The following is a 26,761-nucleotide window of genomic DNA, read 5'->3' as shown; positions in this document are numbered from 1 at the left end:
ATCAGGATAGGGGATAATTTTCCAAACACTGGGGGCTGCCGCACCGATCATGTGAACAAGGGTTCCCAACCACTTGTTCCTCCGCACTACTCGACCACAGTGAGGACGACATCGATTGAAGCGGCATTCGAGAACGTGCGCTGCGGCTCCACTTACAGTTTATAGGAATGACGGAAACAGCGGAGTACAGTGCTCAGTTAATTCCGTCATTCTCATTGACCCTGAATGGAGCAGCGGGCGCATGATGTAACGCCGCTCCATTTAAGCTCCTCCTCACTGCACAGGGCGCAGGGAGGAGGATCTTGGGTTCGGGAGCCCGTTCTCACGATCGGTGGAGATCCTAGAAGTGGGGCGCCCAATGATCAGAAAATTATCACTTATGATGTGGATAAGAGATCCTATTTGATTAATTGAATACCCCTTTAACAACATTGTAAAACGGCATATGTGCATTATGTGCTAAATTATTAAATGTTCTGCCTTATTGTTTGTGAAGAAGTCTACACCATGCTTCTGGTCTCAGAACACGGCCACACCGATGCTTCTGGTCTCAGAACACGGCCACACCGATGCTTCTGGTCTCAGAACACGGCCACACCGATGCTTCTGGTCACAGAACACGGCCACACCGATGCTTCTGGTATCAAGACAAGGCCCCACCATACTTTTGGTCTCAGGAAAAGGCCATACCAATGCGTCTGGTTTCAGGACTAGTCACCATCACACTTCTGGTCTCAGAACAAGGCCCCATCATACTATTCCTCTATGAAAGACAGGCTGATGCTTCTAGTCTCAGAACAATGGTAAATTGTTGTTTTTTTTTAAAGTTATGGCACACTGATTCTTCTGGTCGCAGATCAATAACATCAAATCTGTAATTGCTTGATTATTAAAGGTGGTGGATGGCCTATTGGTTGGTGGTATGAAATGGCACATTGGGATGTGACTCTACTGGAATAGTGCAGCAATTACCTGTCCTGGAAAGTAGCATAGCTCTTTATGTATTCAATGTACCCATGTGCAGAGATAGATGGTGTACTAGTTTGGGGGGGGGGGGGACGACGACTAAAACTTCTAGGTATATAAAAATAAGGTTTTAGTAATAATGTATATTTGCAAGCTACACACATCTAATAATCATATGTCAGTGTACACAAAATTACATCTCTTATTTATAATAGTGAGTTAATATTAAAAGTTTTTTCTTCTGGGAGAAAAAAAAAGTGTTTCTTAAAATGTACATAGTACAAAAAAGTTCACTTATTACGAACACCGACAATTTTTTAATGATTACAAGGGCAATCTGTTGATAAAGAATCACTGCTGCAAAAAATTATTTTGGTGGACAAAAAAAATAAAATTATGTTTTTGGATATATCTTGCAGACATGTTATATTTTTTCCAGAAGCTGATATCACACATAACAGGGGGAGACAGCTGGAAGATTGTGGTTGTGCTAAAAAACAAAATTCATCCTTCACATAGATACATTCGCGTGAAAAAAATCAACCCACAAAAAACATTTATAATCCGCTCCTCAGATATAAGGAAATATAATATTTTGATCCAGCAGAAACTAGCACAATGCCAAATCATCATATTTTCGGCGTTATCTGATAAGTGGGTATTTAAATATATAGAGGAATCCTGGGGAACAATAAAGGATTCGCATCGACCAGCATTTGATGCCCCATTTCCTTCACAGCTACATTTCTATACATGCTGGACCACCGGACTATTGATTGCTGGACAAGTGGAATATCATTGTGCTACAGATGTGTCCATCTTTACCTTTGCTTGAATTTGGTTACGGACTTCAATTTCTTGAATTCAATACAATATCGTAACATGCTAGAAAAACCTTTGAGAGGCTGCAATTCACATCACGACCACTGGGTGGCCACATGTAGAATCATAGACATCTCGTGACAGAGAATCGTGAGATCGTGTTTTTTTTTTTTAAAACTGGTCATCTCACGCCACACATCTCAGGATATGCTGAGATAGAATAAAAAGTTAGGAAGGACACATCTGTATGTATCTATCACAGAGTTTCCCAACCTTTTCAGGCTCAAGGCACCACAGGAAAAAAAATAAAATTCTCAGGGCACCCCTACCAAAAATGGTTTACAAAACGACAAAAAATGGCTAAAAACAAGCACTACACTCTTAGGGTATGTTCACCCAACGTTTTTTTGTAAGGCAGAAACTAAAAACCTTCCTCCAAATTCATTTAGGAATTTTGAGGCAGATTTTGAATTGACAGCGTTATTTGACTTTTTTTTTTGCTATGTTTTTTTGCCCACATTTTTTTTAAGCCGTTGAAGCGAATGCAAAAACCGCAGACAAAAAAAGCACCAAACGAGCGCCGCAGGTTTTTTCTGCCTCATATTAATTTCAATGGGAGGTCAGAGGCGGAAACCACTCGAAGACCATCAGCCCCCCACTCACAGTAATGACCATCAGCCCCCCACTCACAGTAATGACCATCAGCCCCCCCACTCACAGTAAAATGACCATCAGCCGCCCACGCACAGTAATGACCATCAGCCCCCAACTCACAGTAATGACCATCAGCCCCCAACTCACAGTAATGACCATCAGCCCCCCACTCCCAGTAATGACATCAGCCCCCAACTCACAGTAATGACCATTAGTCCCCCACTCACAGTAATGACCATCAGCCCCCCACTCACAGTAATGACCATCAGCCCCCCACTCACAGTAAAATGACCATCAGCTGCCCACGCACAGTAATGACCATCAGCCCCCCACTCACAGTAATGACATCAGCCCCCAACTCACAGTAATGACCATTAGTCCCCCACTCACAGTAATGACCATCAGCCCCCCACTCACAGTAAAATGACCATCAGCCCCCAACTCACAGTAAAATGACCATCAGCCCCCACTCACAGTAATGACCATCAGCCCCCCACTCACAGTAAAATGACCATCAGCCCCCACTCACAGTAATGACCATCAGCCCCCCACTCACAGTATAATGACCCCTCAGTAAAGAGACCATAAGCCACCTCCAGTAAAGTGACCATCAGCCTCAACCCCCCAGTAAAGTCACCATCAGCCTCTGTCCCCCCCCCCAGTAAAATGACCATCAGCCCCCTCCAGTAAAGCCACCATCAGCCTCATCCCCCCCCCCTCGATAAAATGACCATCTGCACCTTTAGTAAAGTGACCATCACAGAGAGTAAGTGTGCTTACTCCTGGGGAAGGAATAAATAAGGAGGTATAAGAACAACAACTCCCAGCATATCCAGGCTATTATTATGTGATATCAATGGACATTACAGGGAGGAGATAAAAGAGGAGAGAACTACAACTCCCAGCATGTCCAGGATGTTATGTGATATCAGAGAAAGTTTACAGGAGGAGGAGGAGGTATAAGAGGAGAGTACTACAACTCCCAGCATGTCCAGACTGTTATTATGGGATATCAGAGGACATTACAGGAGGAGGTATAAGAGGAGAGTACTACAACTTCCAGCATGTCCAGGCTGTTATTATGGGATATCAGAGGACATTACAGGGAGGAGGTAGAAGAGGAGAGGACTACAACTACCAGCATGCCCAGACTGTTATTCTGGGATATCAGAGGACATTACAGGGAGGAGGTATAAGAGGAGAGAACTACAGCTACCAGCATGTCCAGGAAGTTATTATGGGATATCAGAGGACATTACAGGGAGGAGGTATAAGAGGAGAGAACTACAGCTACCAGCATGTCCAGGAAGTTATTATGGGATATCAGAGGACATTACAGGGAGGAGGTATAAGAGAGGACTACAACTACCAGCACGTCCAGGCTGTTATTATGGGATATCAGAGGACATTACAGGGAGGAGGTATAAGAGAGGACTACAACTACCAGCATGTCCAGGACGTTATTATGGGATATCAGAGGACATTACAGAGAGGAGGTATAAGAGGAGAGAACTACAACTTCCAGCATGTCCAGACTGTTATTATGGGATATCAGAGGACATTACAGGGAGGAGGTATAAGAGGAGAGGACTACAACTACCAGCATGTCCAGGCTGTTATTATGGGATATCAGAGGACATTACAGAGATGAGGTAAAAGAGGAGAGGACTACAACTACCAGCATGTCCAGGCTGTTATTATGTGATATCAGAGGACATTACAGGGAGGAGGTATAAGAGGAGAGAACTACAACTTTCAGCATGTCCAGACTGTTATTATGGGATATCAGAGGACATTACAGGGAGGAGGTATAAGAGAGGACTACAACTACCAGCATGTCCAGGACGTTATTATGGGATATCAGAGGACATTACAAAGAGGAGGTATAAGAGAGGACTATAACTACAAGCATGTCCAGGCTGTTATTATGGGATATCAGAGGACATTACAGAGAGGAGGTATAAGAGGAGAGGACTACAACTACCAGCATGTCCAGGATGTTATTATGGGATATCAGAGGACATTACAGAGAGGAGGTATAAGAGGAGAGGACTACAACTACCAGCATGTCCAGGACGTTATTATGGGATATCAGAGGACATTACAGAGAGGAGGTATAAGAGGAGAGTACTACAACTACCAGCATGTCCAGGCTGTTATTATGGGATATCAGAGGACATTACAGAGAGGAGGTATAAGAGAGGACTACAACTACCAGCATGTCCAGGACGTTATTATGGGATATCAGAGGACATTACAAAGAGGAGGTATAAGAGAGGACTATAACTACCAGCATGTCCAGGATGTTATTATGGGATATCAGAGGACATTACAGAGAGGAGGTATAAGAGGAGAGGACTACAACTACCAGCATGTCCAGGACGTTATTATGGGATATCAGAGGACATTACAGAGAGGAGGTATAAGAGGAGAGTACTACAACTACCAGCATGTCCAGGCTGTTATTATGGGATATCAGAGGACATTACAGAGAGGAGGTATAAGAGGAGAGGACTACAACTACCAGCATGACCAGGACGTTATTATGGGATATCAGAGGACATTACAGAGAGGAGGTATAAGAGGAGAGGACTACAACTACCAGCATGTCCAGGACGTTATTATGGGATATCAGAGGACATTACAGAGATGAGGTATAAGAGGAGAGGACTACAACTACCAGCATGTCCATGCTGTTATTATGGGATATCAGAGGACATTACAGAGATGAGGTATAAGAGGAGAGGACTACAACTACCAGCATGTCCATGCTGTTATTATGGGATATCAGAGGACATTACAGAGATGAGGTATAAGAGGAGAGGACTACAACTACCAGCATGTCCATGCTGTTATTATGGGATATCAGAGGACATTACAGAGATGAGGTATAAGAGGAGAGGACTACAACTACCAGCATGTCCAGACTGTTATTATGGGATATCAGAGGACATTACAGGGAGGAGGTATAAGAGGAGAGGACTACAACTACCAGCATGTCCATGCTGTTATTATGGGATATCAGAGGACATTACAGAGATGAGGTATAAGAGGAGAGGACTACAACTACCAGCATGTCCAGGCTGTTATTATGGGATATCAGAGGACATTACAGGGAGGAGGTATAAGAGGAGAGGACTACAACTACCAGCATATAGTCCTCTCTAATCTAATACATATTTTGTAAAGTTTGTTTTTTATTGGTTTAAGAGCAGACCATGTGACCGCTGCAGCCTGTGATTGGCTGCAGCGGTCAAATGGGATGCAACGTCATCCCGGGACGGCAGACTGGAGGAAGAAGCAGGAGTTCTGGGTAAGTTAACTTTTAATACGCGGCAGCCACTGTCCCGGGTGCTGAGAGTTACTGCCGATCAGTTAACTCTTTCAGCACCCTGGACAGTGACTATCCCCTGACGTCGCCTAGCAACATTCCTGTAATTACGGGAGCCCCACAGACTTTAGGCCTCATGCACACTTCCATCACTGTTTTCACTGCCGTTTTTCACGGATCCGTGTGTCCGTGAGTGGAACCGTGTGCTTCCCGTGTGTACTCCGTGTACACTTCCGTGTTTCAGTTTCCGAGAGTAAACTGAAACCCGTTCACACTATGTACAAGATATTGTGAGCGCCGCACATGCTATTCCTTGTCCAGCGGTAGTCACTGTCCACGGTGCTGAAATAGTTACTGCCGATCAGTGCAGCCCCTTAACTCTTTCAGCACCGTGGACAGAGACTACCGCTGGACAGGGAATACCATGCGCGGCGCTCACAATATAGATTGATAGTTCATTAAAAAAAAGCCTGCAACAAAAAAAAGTTACTACTCACCCAGAACTCCCTGCTTGCCTGCTTCTTCCTCAAGTCCGGCCTCCTGAGATGACGTTTCAGACCATGTGACCGCTGCAGCCAATCACAGGCTGCAGCGGTCAAATGGACTGACGCGTCATCCAGGGAGGTCGGACTGGATGTCAGATCAGAGGAGGGACGCGTCACCAAGACAACGGCCGGGCTACGTATAAACTTATTTTTCTTAATATCGCTGCACTGATCAGCAGCCTCTTCTCTCTATCAGTGCTGACAGAGAGAAGGGGCTGCCGATTAGTGCAGTGCAGTATCTGTCTGTATGTGTACCTCTGCCCGCCCGGCCGTTGCTAGGCAACGGCTCCGTCACACACGGACGGGACACGGATGCTTTCCGTGCGCCTTCAGTTTTTTTTGACGGCCCCATTGCCTTGCATGGGCTTCACGGTCGCAGAATCTCGGACCAAAGTAGGACATGCTCTACTTTTGTCGGAACGGAGCAACAGGACCGTCAAAAAAACTGAAGTGTGCATGGCCCCATTGAAATGAATGGGTCAGGGTGCTAGCCGTCTGAAAAATGGCTAGCACCCTGAAGAAAAAGACTGAAGTGGGCATGAATCCTTAAATTGGCCTGCCCATGCCGTAAATATGGCCTGAAATAGGACATGTTCTATATTTTTCAACGGCCCGGGCACCTTCCCGTAAGCAAACAGGAAGGTACCCGTGGCCAATAGAAGTCTATGGGCCCGTGATTACGGGCGTTTTTACGTTTGTGTGCATGAGACCTAAATCTGTAATGAATATATTGCTTCATTTAATTTCTTTTATGCTTCCAATAACATTATGTACACTCTCTAGCATATCGAGAGGTAGCAATTAAATTCTTACTGAGAGGTATTTAAATAGTGAGCTTTTACTCTATCCATACTGTAAGTCAACCTCCCGAGCAACGCCGGGTATAAAAGCCAGTACAATATAATACTCGGGATCAGTACACAATAAGGAACGTAATTAAGTAAAATATATTAACTGTAACATGGTATTCAAAGGTGGACAACCCGTTTAAGTTCCCAACCTGCGTTTCACACACACAAAAATCTCATTATTATCAATATATCTGGATGGAAAACAGATTTATAGTCAGTTTAGATTTGAGGGAAAGTTCTAGATGACTTTGCAGCTGTATGAGCGGCTCTTCATTTGGTTAGTCAATAAAATGTAAGACTACTGACAATACATCAACAATAATACACCTCCAAGAGCCGCTATACACCCCGGCTCCATCCACAGGAGAATACCGCCATGTTTCTACATAAATTTATCCATCGTAATAGGCAAAGTCTTCAGTAATAAGAAAGGGATTTACAGGTTCCTCTCTTGTACAATTTAAAAGGTTTGTGGAATCTCAAGTGTTCGTCCTATCTGTATGTTAAGTGAGAGGCTGAATCCCTGGTAAGATCGGCTCTTGACATCTCCGTACTTGACTGACAACATCAGGCAGCAGAAAGGAAACACATACTTGGAAAAAAGGAAATAACGGACTTATTTATAGATACAAATTAACTACAAACCATTTATATGTTAATGATCTACCTGTGGGACTCTTGGCGGAGCAGTGTATTGGTGGCTTATTTATGTGTGATACAGATAACATATGTCATCTGCTGGAGGCAGTCATATAGCGAGGAGGCTTTATCACACTGCACGGGAATCCAGCGTTCCTACCCACACGTCAAGATATTCATGTGAGAACATATTTTATTTGCATCTGTTTATGGAAGAAGAAGTGGGTGGCGGACTCTCTGCTCCGGCCCCTCCACCATCACAATTGTTCAGTACTTTTAGTGCAATTCTAATATAGATTGGCTAGATAGATAGATAGATAGATAGATAGATAGATAGATAGATAGATAGATAGATAGATAGATAGATAGATAGATAGATAGGAGAGAGATAGATAGATAGATAGATAGATAGATAGATAGATAGATAGATAGATAGATAGATAGATAGATAGATAGATAGATAGGAGAGAGATCGATAGATAGGAGAGAGATCGATAGATAGGAGAGAGATCGATAGATAGGAGATAGATAGATAGATAGATAGATAGATAGATAGGATATGAGGTACATAGAAAGATACATATCACGCATCCCCATGGAATAGAGTCTATTGAGGAATGCGTGAAGCGCAAAAAAATAGGGCATGTCTTATTTTTTCACGGACCCCTCACATGCTCCATTGAAAGAATGGTCGTGTGAATGGCCCCATTGAAATACATGAGTCCGTGTGACGTGTTATTTTAACGGCCGTCTCACAGACGTGATACACCCTCGTCTGAATGAGCCATAAAACTTAAATTGCCATGGTCATGAGGTGGTAGTACTTTAAATACAGGCATAGTGTGTTCTAGTGGGACAACTGTGGAAGCCAAATACAGCCCCCCATACTCCAGTTCAGTGGGCTGTACGAAATGCACTCTGTTTATAGACATGATATAGATGCCTTTCCTATGACAGTGGCACTCATTTTTGGTTCTCCGAGTATTTTATATTGATGACCTATACGAAGGATAGGAACTCAATATCAGATTGGTGGGGGTCACACTCCCGACAACCTGCCAATTAACTGACTGAAGGGACCTCAGTGACAAACGCAGCGCCCGCTTTATAGCTTACTAGGCACATCGGTGTACACATCCGGAGCGGCTGTGCCTGGGATTGCAGTGAGACTGAACTTCAATCCCAGGCATAGAGCCGCTACAGATGTGTACGGTGCTGTGCCTGGTAAACATTGCTGAGGCTGTAGCATTTGTTGCCGCGGCCCCTTCGGATCTCTGATCGGCAGGGATGTGGCAATCGGACCCCGCCCAATTTGATATTGATAACCTATCCTATGGATAGGCCATCAATATAAAATGCATGGATAACCCCATTAATTAGGAAACATGATGTACAATTTCCAGCAGCCATTTTTAAATCGTTTCCCACCACGGGAGGAGTTAAGTTTTAACATAACTTTGTGCACATGTCAACTAATATATGGCGGACACGTTTCCTGGTGTGGGGACAACATGTCAGGGAACCATGTGTTTCTACAATGTAGAAACCATACTGTAACGGCAAACAACCTACTGTATCGGCAAACAACCTACTGTATCGGCAAACAACCTACTGTAACGGCAAACAACCTACTGTATCGGCAAACAACCTACTGTAACGGCAAACAACCTACTGTAACGGCAAAAAACATGCAGTTAAATTCTTTGTAAAATGGGATATGGCCAAAAGTTCTATGAATTAGAAAGGTATTAAAGGGGTTGTCTGGTTTTCAAAACCCATTTTTATACACCCTATCCGGGAATTCTGAGTAAATAGAGGGGGTCCTCGATTCAGGATCCTCATCTTTTGGCTAGACTGAAGAGCGGTTACAAAAACTGTCTCTCGCCCTGGAGGACCTGTCCTGTCCTGAATTACACAGACAACCAATTGATATGAATGGGCACTGTGTAACACTTCATTTCTCCTGTGGTGGCGCTGCAGGGAAATTAAACACTTACTGCCAGGTTTCCACAAAGATTACAGCTGATCGCTGGGGGGTTCCAGCTGGGGGACACTTTGTGATCAGCTTATTGTCATCCGACCCTTGTAACAAATAAGGGTTATGCAAAGCAGAGAACCCCTTTAATGACACTATTGAGGCATGAAATTGTGCCCTGCGCGTCTGCGATGCCCTTAATTTCTAGCAAGTCCGTCTGGCAATATGGCCGCCACGGCTTTGTACAGGCACCTAGGAAACTCAAAAATACATTATGCAAAATTAATCCCGCTTTCCTATGGGGTTTTACAATACACTGTTTGCAATCCTAGCCATTTAAACACCAAGCTGAGAGCGTGCGGCTGCTATCACACTAAGCGCTGGCAGAGCAAAAATAAATACGTAATAGAAAATATAAAACAAACATAATAAAGCGTTCTATTTCCGAGCAAATATATTTCAGCAAAAAAGCAAAAGATAAGCAAGATTTTGTCACGGCTAAAAGTAATCCCTTTTTTGTTTTCGGAAAACTATTTCACAAGCTCCTTTCAAATCTTTTTGATCATAATGAAAAGGAACAAATGCAACTTCACAGTGGCGAACAATAAAAACATATTCACATAAAAATACGAACACAAATATCTCTGGAGCTGCGACTTTTTTTTTCTTCTTTTTTTTTTTTTTTTAAGTGGTTTATTCATCCCCCTCATGCTGCACATTTCTCATTTAAAAAAAGGAGAACACAAAGCCCTTACTCTCAGTGACAGGTGAACCACAGGGGATAAAAACAGATCAAGATATGCATACAGCAGCTGTCTACCTTTTTGGCTTTCCTTAGATACGTCCTGGCAGAGTCCTTGAAAGCCGCCTCATCGTCAGACTCCTTGGCTTGCAGATAACAGACCCATCCCAAAAGATACCATACCTACAAGACAAGGGTCAAAAAGTGCATCATTATGAGCATCGAGCAGCCGGCGAGAGAGGGCCGAGAGCTGCGGATAATATCCCTGGCTGGTGTGAATGACTTTTAATGATCCCGTACAATGAATAATAATCACAGAAGAAAGATTTTAAAATATTCTTTTTTTTTTTTAAATGACCATTGTAATGAACGGGCTGTGTACTGTATATGATGTCAATTACGTATAGTATCTATAGGATTAGATTTCTGCAAGGATTTTTTAAATATTTGTTTCTACTTTTCTTGCTTATTGTGACCTGGGTGAAGATCTCCGGCATATGGTGAAAAAGCAAAGATTACGCAGCTAAAATGGTGCACACACGGATACACTAACTAAAGTGATGAACATATATCGGCCCTTTATGAGGTATTCACATGGGACTAACTGGGAGGGAGCAGGTTCTAGACATAGACAGGAGGGCTTGTACATGGGCCCCTCACTAAAACATGCACATAGGTACCGACATGGTGAATGCAAATGGTTCCACGAACAGAAGGGGTGCATAAAAATAGGCCCACTAACAGACAGTGCATAAATATGGGCCCCATAACAGACAGGGAGCATACATATGGGCTCCATAACAGACAGGGTGCATACATATGGTCCCCATAACAGACAGGGAGCATACATATGAGCCCCATAACAGAGAGGGAGCATACATAATGGCCCATAACAGTCAGGGAGCATACATACTGGCCCATAACAGACAGGGAGAATACATATGGGCCCCATAACAGACAGGGAGCATACATACTGGCCCATAACAGACAGGGAGCATACATATAGGCCCCATAACAGACAGGGTGCATACATATGGGCCCCATAACAGACAGGGAGCATACATATGAGCCCCATAACAGACAGGGTGCATACATATAGGCCCATAACAGACAGGGAGCATACATATAGGCCCCATAACAGACAGGGAGAATACATATGGGCCCCATAATAGACAGGGAGCATACATATAGGCCCCATAACAGACAGGGAGAATACATATGGGCCCCAAAACAGACAGGGAGCATACATATGAGCCCCATAACAGACAGGGTGCATACATATAGGCCCCATATCAGACAGGGTGCATAAATATAGGCCCATAACAGACAGGGAGCATACATATAGGCCCCATATCAGACAGGGTGCATAAATATAGGCCCATATCAGACAGGGTGCATACATATAGGCCTTATAACAGACAGGGAGCATACATATAGGCCACATAACAGAGGGAGAATACATATGGGCCCCATAACAGACAGGGAGCATACATATAGGCCCCATAACAGACAGGGAGCATACATATGGGCCCCATAACAGACAGTGAGCATACATATGGACCCCATAACAGTCAGGGAGCATACATATGGGCCCCATAACAGACAGGGTGCCTACATAGGAGCCCCATAACAGAGAGGGAGCATACATACTGGCCCATAACAGACAGGAAGCATATATATAGGCCCCATAACAGACAGGGAACATACATATGGGCCCCATAACAGACAGGGAGTATACATATGAGCGCCATAACAGACAGGGAGTATACATATAGGCCCCATAACAGACAGGGTGCATACATATAGGCCCCATATCAGACAGGGTGCATACATATAGGCCTCATAACAGACAGAGAGCATACATATAGGCCCCATAACAGACAGGGAGCATACATATGGGCCCCATAACAGACAGGGAGCATACATATGGGCCCCATAACAGACAGGGAGTATACATATAGGCCCCATAACAGACAGGGAGAATACATATGGGCCCCATAACAGACAGGGAGCATACATATAGGCCCCATAACAGACAGGGAGAATACATATGGGCCCCATAATAGACAGGGAGCATACATATAGGCCCCATAACAGACAGGGAGCATACATATGGGCCCCATAACAGACAGGGAGCATACATATGGGCCCCATAACAGACAGGGAGCATACATATGGGCCCCATAACAGACAGGGTGCCTACATATGAGCCCCATAACACAGAGGGAGCATACATACTGGCCCATAACAGACAGGAAGCATATATATAGGCCCCATAACAGACAGGGAGCATACATATGGGCCCCATAACAGACAGGGTGCATACATATAGGCCTCATAACAGACAGGGTGCATAAATATAGGCCCCATAACAGACAGGGAGCATACATATGGGCCCCATAACAGACAGGGAGAATACATATGGGCCCCATAACAGACAGGGAGGATACATATGGGCCCCATAACAGACAGGGTGCATACATATAGGCCCCAAAACAGACAGGGTGCATACATATAGGCCTCATATCAGACAGGGTGCATACATATAGGCCTCATATCAGACAGGGAGCATACATACAGTGGAGGAAATAAGTATTTGATCCCTTGCTGATTTTGTAAGTTTGCCCACTGTCAAAGACATGAACAGTCTAGAATTTTTAGGCTAGGTTAATTTTACCAGTGAGAGATAGATTATATTTTTTTAAAAAAACAGAAAATCACATTGTCAAAATTATATATATTTATTTGCATTGTGCACAGAGAAATAAGTATTTGATCCCTTTGGCAAACAAGACTTAATACTTGGTGGCAAAACCCTTGTTGGCAAGCACAGCAGTCAGACGTTTTTTGTAGTTGATGATGAGGTTTGCACACATGTTAGATGGAATTTTGGCCCACTCCTCTTTGCAGATCATCTGTAAATCATTAAGATTTCGAGGCTGTCACTTGGCAACTCGGATCTTCAGCTCCCTCCATAAGTTTTCGATGGGATTAAAGTCTGGAGACTGGCTAGGCCACTCCATGACCTTAATGTGCTTCTTTTTGAGCCACTCCTTTGTTGCCTTGGCTGTATGTTTCGGGTCATTGTCGTGCTGGAAGACCCAGCCACGAGCCATTTTTAATGTCCTGGTGGAGGGAAGGAGGTTGTCACTCAGGATTTGACGGTACATGGCTCCATCCATTCTCCCATTGATGCGGTGAAGTAGTCCTGTGCCCTTAGCAGAGAAACACCCCCAAAACATAATGTTTCCACCTCCATGCTTGACAGTGGGGACGGTGTTCTTTGGGTCATAGGCAGCATTTCTCTTCCTCCAAACACGGCGAGTTGAGTTAATGCCAAAGAGCTCAATTTTAGTCTCATCTGACCACAGCACCTTCTCCCAATCACTCTCAGAATCATCCAGATGTTCATTTGCAAACTTCAGACGGGCCTGTACATGTGCCTTCTTGAGCAGGGGGACCTTGCGGGCACTGCAGGATTTTAATCCATTACGGCGTAATGTGTTACCAATGGTTTTCTTGGTGACTGTGGTCCCAGCTGCCTTGAGATCATTAACAAGTTCCCCCCGTGTAGTTTTCGGCTGAGCTCTCACCTTCCTCAGGATCAAGGATACCCCACAAGGTGAGATTTAGCATGGAGCCCCAGATCGATGTCGATTGACAGTCATTTTGTATGTCTTCCATTTTCTTACTATTGCACCAACAGTTGTCTCCTTCTCACCCAGCGTCTTACTTATGGTTTTGTAGCCCATTCCAGACTTGTGCAGGTCTATGATCTTGTCCCTGACATCCTTAGAAAGATCTTTGGTCTTGCCCATGTTGTAGAGGTTAGAGTCAGACTGATTAATTGAGTCTGTGGACAGGAGTCTATTATACAGGTGACCATGTAAGAGCTGTCTATAATGCAGGCACCAAGTTGATTTGGAGCGTGTAACTGGTCTGGAGGAGGCTGAACTCTTAATGGTTGGTAGGGGATCAAATACTTATTTCTCTGTGCACAATGCAAATAAATATATATAATTTTGACAATGTGATTTTCTGTTTTTTTTTTTATATAATCTATCTCTCACTGGTAAAATTAACCTAGCCTAAAAATTCTAGACTGTTCATGTCTTTGACAGTGGGCAAACTTACAAAATCAGCAAGGGATCAAATACTTATTTCCTTCACTGTATATGCCTCATAACAGACAGGGAGCATACATATGGGCCCCATAACAGACAGGGAGCATACATATAGGCCTAATAACAGACAGGGAGCATACATATGGGCCCCATAACAGACAGGGAGAATACATATAGGCCTCATATCAGACAGGGTGCATACGTATAGGCCTCATAACAGACAGGGTGCATACATACTGGCCCATAACAGACAGGGAGAATACATATGGGCCCCATAACAGACAGGGAGCGTACATATGGGCCCCATAACAGACAGGGTGCATACATATAGGCCCCATAACAGACAGGGTGCATACATATAGGCCTCATATCAGACAGGGTGCATACATATAGGCCTCATATCAGACAGGGAGCATACATATATGCCTCATAACAGACAGGGAGCATACATATATGCCTCATAACAGACAGGGAGCATACATATGGGCCCCATAACAGACAGGGAGCATACATATAGGCCCCATAACAGACAGGGAGCATACATATGGTCCCCATAACAAACAGGGAGAATACATATGGGCCCCATAACAGACAGGGAGCATACATATAGGCCCCATAACAGACATGGAGAATACATATGGGCCCCATAACAGACAGGGAGCATACATATAGGCCTCATATCAGACAGGGTGCATACATATAGGCCTCATAACAGACAGGGAGCATACATATAGGCCTCATATCAGACAGGGTGCATACATATAGGCCTCATAACAGACAGGGTGCATACATACTGGCCCATAACAGACAGAGTGCATTCATATGGGCACCCCGTTAGCACCCCAAAAAACCGTGTTAACAAAAGTTATGGGGAGGGTCAATCTGCCTGTTAACACGGTATTCTAGCTATCGTTATGTGGGACTGACCTATATTCATATACAAGGACAATTCTCAATTCTCCCTAATACGGATTCTTAAAAGCAGGTAAGCGTGCGTTATATATGTCAATAATAATTAGGATTTCGGTAGATACTGTTGAATACAAGAGGATCCGCGGCGGGTCATATACAGGAAACATATACATGGGCGTCTTATCAAATAGACAACAGACCTGCATTATAAAATATGACTTCAGTGATACAAGAGGCAACATATATGCCCCCAAAAGTCGTTAGATCTTGACAAATGTGTTGCTATGTTAATTAACCTGTGTTCTACCGTCTCCAAGGTGACCACTTATGTGCATAGAAATTTGAATTGCTTTATTAAAGTAAGTGCTTTGTTATGTGTATCGTCACAGCGGGGGAATGCGACTCACAACCAAGTTCATATACTCTATATAACATTGTGTTACAATACAGTCTTTAAAGTATTAGAATTCCTAGACGGCCTCATGCCCGCGATGTATTTTAAACCACTCACTTCTATTTTTCTTTTTATCAGCGGAACATTAGTAGCCCATAGTTATGTCTTGAATGTCTATATTTTTAGTAATAAATGTAAAACATTTTAAATTCTTACAGTGAATGTCTACCTTTTAACACCATGTTGCTTTTAGTTCCAAAATTATGTCGATTCATTTTACAATATACCATTCCAGCAATCGGAGCTTAGTTTTTCTGATAAAGAGCTCTAAATCATCTGCATAGAAATACAGGCTGCCTCCCACTGCCACTAGTGGAGCTCAGGAGCTATCTGCATACAAATGGTTATTGTGTTTAATGTATAATGATATTAGCTCCCTCTAGTGGTAGCTTCAGACATACAGAATTGTATCATTTAAAGGGAAGGTGTCAAGAAATTTATTTTTTTTTATATGTTATTGCTTTTATTATGTCATTAAAATACATTTTATTTATTTGTGTTTTTGTGTTGTACTTTTTTCTTTCTTTTACTTCTCTATGGGGGCTGCCATTTTTTTTTCATCTCTGTAGAGATGGAATACGGCACATACATCCCCATAGAGAATGCGAACGGGAGCCGTTCCATTCAGTATAGTGCACGCCGTCTGTGTGGGAATGGCACATGCGCCGCTCCCACACAGTCCAAAAGGAAGGTCTTCGGCAGAGCGAAATCCGGCACCATTTTCATGTGGACCGGAAGCCATGGCCGGACAATAAGATGACTACTTCCGGTCGCGGCTTCCGTCCATATGTTCAGAAGTAAGGATAGGGAGCGGAGGCAGCGGCGGCGGCAGGAGCAGGTAAGTTATGTTTGTGTATGTGATGTGTGTGTATGTTCGTGTTATACTGTCTGATTACCACTGTATCTAATCCTCCTACACTGTGCATTCGCTCAAAAAAATGGTGGCACACAGTGTAGGAGGTTTGAACATTCAACCCCCTCCTTTCTCCTGGCACTAGCCAGGAGAAAGGACCCCCTGTTGTTTGAGGACACTAGAGCGAGTGTGTCTACTCCAATTTTGCAGCATAAAGCAATGAGGTTGCTTTACCACATGCCAATGCTGCAATTTTGGGAATTGCTCCCTCTAGTGACCAGCACATAGAAATGTTATAAATTAGAATCTAATTTATAATATTTCCTGACTTGTGAAAAAATTAAAAAAATTAGAACAATGTGTAATCATTTATATACTAACTGTTTAACTAAAAAAATATATATATTTTTCTAGCGACACATTCCCTTTAATGGATTCTGTGTTATCTATATATAGGTGTTACCTGTCATTGTAATCCTGCCTGTGATGATAATGAGATAATAGCTGAGAAGTGATCTCCACAGAACAGGAAGGGTCAGTCTATTGTGAATGGTGGATCCTGTGTTCTCTATATAAAGGTGTTACCTGTCAATGTAATACTGCCCTCTAATGATAATGAGATCATTACTGAGAAGTGATCTCTACAGAACAGGAAGGATCAGTCTATTATCAATGGTGTTATCTACACTACTCAACATTCAAATTCCAACACCAAGAAGGAAACGTTTTGGAAATGTGGAAATCACAGGATGGATAGACATGTTAATGATATGCAAATGCAAAAAAATGTAAACAAAATATTCCAAACATCTTAAATTATTCAGTATCGAGTTTGAGTGTTACGTGCAGAAATACAGGCACTTAAACGCCTTGGCATGCTATCAGTGAGGTTATTAACCCCTTCCTGACAATTGTCATATCGATACGTCATAGAAAGCCAGTGCTTCCCGCATTTTGCCGTATCCATACGACAAATGGTGCCCACCGGCTCAGAAGTTGAGTCGGTGCCACCATCCCTGGGTGTCGGCTGTATGCTACAGCTGACACCCTGGGGTAATGGCAGGGACCGAAGTTTGCTCCGATCCCCGCCATTAACCCCTAAAATGCAGCGGTCAAAAGCGATCGCTGCATTTAAGGGGTTTGCAGCTCATCGGCACCCCAGCAATGAAATTGCCGTGGTGCCGGTGGCTGCAAAGGCAACCGGAGGCCTAACACTAGCCTCCCGGTATGCCAAGTACGAAAGCCTTTCAGGGCCCGCCCGGAGGCGGGGCGTAAAATGCTTACGCAGCTGCTGGCAAGATGGTGCCGGCTCAGGGGCTAAGCCGGCATCATCAGCGGTGGATGTCAGCTGTATGTTACAGCGGACATCCACCTGTAATGGCACGAACCGGAGCTGTCTCTGATTCCTGCCATTAACCCCGTTGATGCAGTGATCGCTGCATCTTAGAGGTTGGTAGCAGATCGGCAGCCCTGCCATGCAATAATAGGGCTGCCGACTGCTGCTATGGCAAAAGGAGGCCTAACAATGGCCACTTGCTCTGCCATTATGGAAACCGATTAGGCCCCGCCTGGAGGAAAAGCCTAATCGGCTTGCTGTCAGTGAATGACTGACAGATCTAATACATTGCACTATATAGGTAGTGCAATGTATTAGAAAAAAAATCTGACACTTGGACCTTCAGGTACCCTAGTGGGACTAAAGAAAAGTGTAAAATAAAAGTGAAAACAAATTTGTCAAAAATATTATAAAAGTTTCAAACAATAAAATAAAACACAATTGCCCTTTTTCCATTATCAAGTCCTTTATTATTGAAAAAAAGAAATAAACCATATATATTTGGTATCACCGCGTCCGTAATGGTCTGAACTATAAAAATATTATGTAATTTATTCCACGCGGTGAATGGCGTAAAAAAACTCTGTAAAAAACTATCCCAGAATTTCTATTTTTTGGTCACATTGCCCTACAAATATTGGAATAAAAAGTGATCAAAAAGTCGCATGTATCCAAAAATGATACCTATAAAAACTATAGCTCGTCACGCAAAAAACGCAAAAAGCCCTCATACAGCTCCGTGGACAAAAAAATTCAAAAGTTATGGTTCTCACAACATGGCGAAAGAAAAAAAAGACATTCTTTTTACAAAACTAATTGTGCAAAAAGTGGTAAAACATAAAAAGGTGCTATAAATTTGGTATCGCCGGAATCGTACTGACCCGCCGAATAAAGTTAACATGTAATTTATAGCGCATGGTGTACGTTGTATTAAAAAAACGGTGCCAGAATTGCTGTTTTTTGGTCACCTGGCATCCCAAAAAAAGCATAAAAAGTGATCGAAAAGTCGCATGTACCCCAAAATGGTACCAATAATCGCTACAGCTCGTCCTGCAAAAAAACAGCCTTCATACCACTACGTCTATGAAAAAATAAAATTAGTTAAGGCTCCAATAAGTCAGGAAATAAAAAATATGCAGTTGTGCCAGCCCGAGGGGAACATTTCTTCTGTTTCAAGAGGTGAATTATCAAGGCCCTAAAATTAGGGAACCAGGAAGGAGAGGGCCCAAACAGATCTGCAGGAAGCGAGGGCGCCCGTATTATACCAGGACAACACTTCCCAGCAAAATTCCCCAAACTGCAAAGGTGCGGAGTGTGGACCAAAAGGGGGAGAAGTAAAGACACCATTTATCAGTGTGACACCGGCCTGTGCAGAAAGGATTGTGTCACGGCATAACACACATCTATGGATTATTTTACTGGGTTTTTCACCCCATTATTATACCACTTGACTATGCCCCTGATGTACTCTGCCCAGCTTACATGCACCCACCACATTATAAACTGACATACGAGTAAAACCCCAAACAAATCTACTAGCAAGCAAAATCCACGCTCCAAAAGCCAAATGGCGCTCCTTCCCTTCTGAGCCCTACTGTATGCCCAAACAGCAGTTTATGACCACAAATGGGGTATTTCCATACTGCAGAGAAGTTGCTTTACAAATGTTGAGGTTCTTTTTTTCCTTTATTTGTTTAGAAAATAAAAATGTTGAGCTAAAGCTGCGTCTTATTGAAGAAAAAGGATTGTTTTTATTTTCACTGCCCAATTGTAATAAAATCTATGAAACACCTGTGGGGTCAAAATGCTCACTATACCCCTAAATGAATTCCTCAAGGGGTGTAGTTTACAAAATGGAGTAAATTTTTGGGCGTTTTCACTGTTTGGGTCCCTCAGCGGCTTTGCAAATGCGACATGGCCTCCGCAAACCATTCCTGTGACATTTGAGCTTTAAAAGCCAAATGGCGCTCTTTCCCTTCTGAGCCCTGCCGTGTGTCCAAACAGCCGTTAATGACCACATGTGGGGTATTTCTTTACTCGGGAGAAATTGCTTTACAAATGTTGTGCCGCTTTTTCTCTTTAAGTCCTTGTGGAAATGAGAAAAAATAAGCTAAACCTAAGTTTTCTTTGAAAAAATGTACGTTTTAATTTTCACCGCCTACTTTTAATAATTTCTGCAATAAACCTGTGGGGTCAAAATGCTCACTATACCCCTAGTTAATTTCCTTGAGGTGTGTAGTTTCCCAAATGGGGTAACTTTTGGGGGATTTCCACTGTTTTGGCACTGCAAGAGCCCTTCAAACCTGACATGGTGCCTAAAATATATTCTAATAAAAAGGAGGCCTAAAATCTTCTGGGTGCTCTTTTGCTTCTGAGGCCGGCAGAATCTGGGCAATAAATATTGAGTTGTGTTTCTCTGGTAAAACCTTCTGTGTTACAATTTTTTTTTATTAAACATGATTTTCTGCAAAAAAAAATTACATTTGTAAATTTCACCTCTACTTTGCCTTAATTGTTGTCAAACGTCTAAAGGGTTAAGAAAGGTTCTAAATGCTGTTTTGAATACATTGAACTGGCCCCTGTAAAAATAGCCTTTTGAAATTTTCTTGAAAATTTGATAAATTACTGCTAAAGTTATAAATCTCGTAACGTCCTAGATAAATAAAAGGACGTTAAAAAAACGATGCCAATCTAAAGTAAACATATGGGGGATGTTATTTAGCAACAATTTTGTGTGGTATAACTGCCTGTCTTACAAGCAGATACATTTCAACTTAGAAAATGCAAATTTTTTTTGCAAAATTATGGTGTTTTTCACAATTAAATACTGAATGTATCGTGCAAATTTTGCCACTAACATAAAGTCCAATGTGCCACAAGAAAACAATCTCCGAATCGCTTGAATAGGTAAAAGAATTCCGAAGTTATTACCACAAAGTGAAACATGTCAGATTTGAAAAATGAAGCTCTGTCAGAAAGGTCAAAAGTGGCCAGAGAGGGATGAGGTTAATGATTGTCTGAGGAATGTTATGTCACGCTGAATGCACTTGGGCACGCAAATCATCAAGATTGGCTGCTGGCACCTCAATTTACAATTGCCAAAAAAAAACGTCCCAGATGTGCTCGATGGGAGACAAGTCCGGAGGAGCAACAGGCCGTGGTAGCACGTTTAGACCACACAGGCTGCTCACAGTAGCACGAGTAACATGTGACCTGGCATTGTCCTGTTAAAAAACGGCTTCTGGGATGATTTGGAAAATTGGCCATACCACTGGTTCCACGAACAAATTAATTTAACGCCGAGCTAAAAGTGTACCTGAAATGAAGACTAGAAGAGTCCGGCTGCCGTACATTATGCCACCCCACACCATAATCCCAGGAGTAGGACCGGTGTGACATTCCCTTGTGAAGGCCTCTCTATGGCATTGCCAACGTGGTCTCCAGACCAATCTCTTGCTGTCTTTGCGTCTGAGACAAAAGGGGGGTTCATTGTTGAAGAGGATAGACCTCCATTGCCTTCTTGCTGTGCACCATGATAGCATTTGAGAGCGGTGGTGTGTGGTCAATGGAACACCTGTAGCCGGACGTCTGGCTCGTAACCCAATGTCGTGCAAACGCCTTCTGATAGTTTGTGTTTACACTGGTTGCCGTCCTAGGGTTGGGATATGATGTCCAAATTCACTTGCAGTACAGAATGGATCACTATGCGCCATTCGTCCAATCAGATGATCCGTCCATGCAGAGGTTTGCCTCCATTCACCTATAGCTGTCATTCCTGTTTGTTATTGTTCTCCCAACCTTCGGGACACGCAGCGTTGAACAGTGCTGACATCTCGGGCGAGGCGCGTAGCGATCTACCGGAGCAATAAACCAAGGTCTCTCAGTTCAAGGATTCTGTCCCTATCAGTTTGCGACAAGTGCCGATAACTGTCACGTCGACGAACAGGAGGCAGCGCACAATCATCTTTGAGGTTTTATGTGGCTAAAAAAACTTTGCTTCCAATCTGCCTTTTATGCCCCCCCCCCCCCCACATGCCACAGATTGGAGCGAAGAGCTTGAAAATGTTATCATTTGCAGATCTTAGCAACACCTGCCACTTCGATTTGCATAACCTGATGGCTTGTCCTTCTTGGTGTTGAAATTTCAATGTGGATGAGTGTAGATATATATAGGTGTTACCTGTCAGTGTAATCCTGCCTGTGATGATAATGGAATGACTGCTGAGAAGTGATCTCTACAGAACAGGAAGTGTCTGTCTATTGTGAGCCTCAATGGCCGGAGTAAAAACTGCTTTTAGGTTTGTTTTTTTTATATATAGATAATGACAGAAAATAAAAATATAAAAATCACCCCAAAATTCTTAAAAAATATGTTTTAAACAATAGGTTATTTTCTGATGACAAATTCCTATGCAGGAAATGTGGAGCTCTGTATCAATAAAACAGAGCTTTAATCCTTAAAGAATATTTTATAAGAGGTTAATAAAAAAAAAGAATAAAACTTTTGTTCAGGGGTGAATATTCACAATATGGACAGAGGGCCCCACGCAAGTACAGTATATGAGCCCCTGAGCTCTACAATTGGTCAGGGAGGCTCATGAGCGCTCTGCCAGATCTTTAAGAAACTGGTCCGGGGGGGGGGGCTGGTATAGCCGGGCCTTCCAGTCTCAGGACTATATAGTCTGAAGAATATGGTAACTTATATGAATAAGTCAGAGTACAAAATGCTATTTTTGTGTTTGCCAAATGCACCTGTCGCATAAAGAGCTCTATAAAACACAGAACCAAGTACAAGACAAAGGACAATGAGGCATAGAATCTAGAACATTCTGCATGTAACGTATTATTAAATACATAAGTGTTACTCTACAAAGAATCACTGTTGTTAGATTGGGTAAAATGTTTTAAATGAAGATGAATGTGTGAAAATGGATTGCTTGTAAGGTAAGATCAGGAATAATGTGCTGAAGTGCCCTCCAAAAAGACGAGTAAATGGAAAAATAAAAAGCCATTGACTGGTCTGACGGAGAATTTCTTGAAGCAGAACATTCCACATACAGACAATTAGATAAGAATGGAGCCTATTTCCTGCCTGGGAAAGATGAATCGCGCAAGAGCTTGCACTTTACAGGCTTTGTGACTGGAAGACGCTAAAAACAGTATTGATATAAGATTATTTATTCATTAACTTTTTTGAATTGGGATTTAAAGATAAAAAAAAAAATTCAGCCTCCTCATTCAAAGCTTTCCCTGCGGAGATCTAGGTATGGACGGAGAATTCCCCTCTTATAATTAAAGCTTACTTGCTATCTGTGGCGAATATAAAGGAGGGTGGTGAGGGGGCAATCATGGTCTTGGGTTTATCCCCAAAACGACGGAATCCTTGCAAAACTGAGACAACCAAAAACCATTTGCACCGGATCCGTCACATTTGAAATCAATGGTGATGGAAACCTATGGTTTCCGTTTGTTTCCGTCAGGGCTCTGTTCTTACAGGAAGCTCCAACGGGATGTCAGAATGGAGCCCGGACGCAGATGTGAACGAAGCCTTATACTGCAACTCTGCTTGTTCAGTTTGGCTACTATTTATTATCACAAGCTCACCAAGTGCACGGATATCTGATTTCCACTGTAACATTAGATATCGGTGGGGATAATAGAGTGGAGGTAGGGACTATGACATGGGACAGATGAGGAAATAACGGATGGTAGGTAGAAACAAGGATATGGCACTGCGGTGGGGATAATAGAGTGGAGGTTAGGAATATGATATGGGACTGGTGGGAATAAGAGTGGAGGTAGAGACAATGACAAGGGGCAGTCGAGAGAATAATAGGGTGAAGGTTGTGAATATGAAATGGGACAGTTGTGGGAATAATATGGGTAGTAAGGACTAGGACATGGCACAGCGGTGGGATAATGGAGTGGAGGTTATGACTATGATTTTGGGCAGTGGTGGGAATAAGAGTGGAGGTAGGGACTAAAATATGGGACAGTAGAGAGGTTAATAGATGAAATTCTAGAACTATGACATGACGCAGTGGAGGGGATAACAGTGGAGGTTAGGACTGACATGGGACAACGGAGAGGACAATAGGATGGAGGTTAAGACTATGGCATGGAACAGTGGTGGGAAAATAGTTTGCAGGTTGGAACTAATACATGGGACAGTGGACGTGAAAAAAGTCTGGAGGTTGGAGACTATAATAGAGAGGAGGTTTGGACTATGACATGGACAGTGGTGGGTGAAGTAAAGACCAAAAAATGATGTCTCAAAAATTCTGTATGAACTTACTTGTATCACTTCATCATCTTCTTCCAGTAGCCCCTCCAAAACCTCTGTAGCCAACTAAAAAAAATACAAAAACGGCAAGCATTAGATTTAGATGATATCATAGGGCATGAGGAAATCAAGAAAGACTTCAAATGAAACTCTCTGTAAAATAATTGATACGGTTTCTGGTCCACAACCAAAGAATAAGAAAAATATACAATGAATTATTCTGTACTGGGTCATCAATATTTCACATCACACAACAAATCACTGTATAATGTCCTGGTAAGACATAGATTTTTATTTGGTCATATCCCTCACGCTGAGCGAACAGAAATGTTGATGGCCCAATAAATTCTCATACGACCATCAATATTATGAAGCCATTTAGCCTGAGCGTAACATCATTTCAACATTCACTGAAGATCGTCCTCATCCATAAACCTACAATATGACGCATCTCCTTCCACATCTGCCGTGTAGTTTTAGCTTAGCCGGGAATTCGGCAGAAAGGTTTACATTTTTTATGAGTGACCTCCGTGACCGGGATATGCTGATATCTTCAACCTGACAGAAACCTCAGCGGTCTTTGAGCTTGGACTTTGACAGATAAAATAACAAGGGGAAACCGGTCCGCCGGATGAATACCTGGCGAGGAGCATCGATGACAGCAGCCATAATGTACAGCTGAGGCAATATACTCTCTCTCAGTGAAGACAATCACTATGGTATGAGAAGATATTTTAAAAGGCTGCTCCATTCCACAAATGTATTATTATTAAATACCGGGAAACCTTTGTCAGGACACTGGTGAGGAAATGTAAAAAAAAAATGTACATTTTTTTTTTCATAATACCGATACATTCATTTCTATGGGCCATGGACACCTTCCTGTATATTTACGGCTAAGTGTCCGGGCCGTAGAAATGACCACCGGGCCGTGTGCCTTACGGAAAAAAGTTTTATATTATAATGCAAGTAGGGGTGAAAACCTGGCACATATAAAAAATAGTTTTAAACATTTTTAACCCCTTAATGACCAAGCAATTTGAGTTTTGTCATTTTCATTTTTTCCTACCCGTTCTCCAAAAGCCATAACTTTCTTATTTCTTCGTCGACATAGCCATATGAGGTCTTGTTTTTTTGCGGGACAAGTTGTCGTTTTTCATGGCACCATTTATTGCACCGCATAACGTACTGGGAAGCTGAAAAGATGCAAAAATGTTTTGTGTCGCCATATTCGGAGAGCCATAACTTTTTTATTTTTCCATCAATTTAGTGGGTACATTTTGGGGTACATGTGACTTTTTTAATCACTTCTTTTTAAAAAAAAATTTGGAGAGCTAAGGTGACCAAAAAACAGCAATCTATAAAAAATTGCTTTTACAAAAATGTTTTATATTTTTATTTTTTTACGGCGTTCACCGAGCGGATTAAAGAACGCTATATTGTGATAGTTTGGACTTTTACGGACGTGGTTATACTAGTTATGTTAATTTTTTTTTTTTAACATTGCTTTAGGGAAAAAAATGGGAAAAGGTTCTTTTTTTTTTTTTTTTTTACTTTTAATATTTTTTTTTTGGAACATTATAAAAAACGTTAATAGTTTTTCACTTTTTATATTAGTCCCCCTAAGGGATTTGAACCAGCGATCATTGGATCGCTTGCATGATATACTGCAATAATAATGTATTGCAATATACTGTACTGTGAAACTCACAGTCTCCCTTGCAGCCCTCATTGAAGTACAAAGATGGCAGACCTGGGGGCCTGCCAAAACAACCATTGTCTCCCACCGATCATGTTGTGGGGGGGGGGGTGATGGCATATTGGAGAGAGCCCCCACCCCCTGATTCTAACAATTTAAATGCAGCGGCATTTAAGGTTTTAAACGGGCGGAATCATAGTTAGTGATCTTTGATTCCGCCTATTGCAGTGAGGTGTCGGCTGAGTGCACTCAGTCCATGAGCCCGCTCCATACTTCCCCTTAACAGCTGTCACGTACATGTACGTGACATGTCGTTAAGGGGTTAAATACTTCAAAACAAAGGAAATTCTTTACAGTCCCTTTTCGATAGAATTGTCCTCCAATGCTAAGCTGGTCACAGGTTGCCCGCTGCTAGGACCCTCTGCAATTGTTCAATAGACCTGTAGCCCCACCACAGGGGAGATTAAAAAAAACTCTAACCCAACTTTTTGCAGTTCTCTTCTTGTAACAAGCCGTACATTTGTGTGACCATCACATGAATAGGACAGATTTTCATCCCCTGGGAGTAAACAAAG

The 26,761-nt window shown here is 42.6% G+C and overlaps 1 protein-coding gene across 3 annotated transcripts in view; it reads right to left on the bottom strand.

The window, feature by feature from the left end:
* LOC142652141 (uncharacterized) overlaps positions 1-26,761 on the bottom strand; it is a 333,622-nt gene that overhangs the window by 40,159 nt on the left and 266,702 nt on the right. For all 3 annotated transcript variants that reach the window (XM_075827658.1, XM_075827659.1, XM_075827661.1), the window contains exons 9-10: positions 24,500-24,553; positions 10,604-10,708 (exon numbers count right to left, since the gene is read on the bottom strand). In XM_075827658.1, the coding sequence (XP_075683773.1) occupies positions 10,604-10,708; positions 24,500-24,553 (159 nt within the window). The remainder of the gene's footprint in view (positions 1-10,603; positions 10,709-24,499; positions 24,554-26,761) is intronic.

The sequence above is a fragment of the Rhinoderma darwinii genome, chromosome 5 (assembly GCF_050947455.1).
Source record: "Rhinoderma darwinii isolate aRhiDar2 chromosome 5, aRhiDar2.hap1, whole genome shotgun sequence".
NCBI lineage: Eukaryota > Metazoa > Chordata > Amphibia > Anura > Rhinodermatidae > Rhinoderma > Rhinoderma darwinii.
This window is presented reverse-complemented; position numbering and strand designations above follow the sequence as displayed.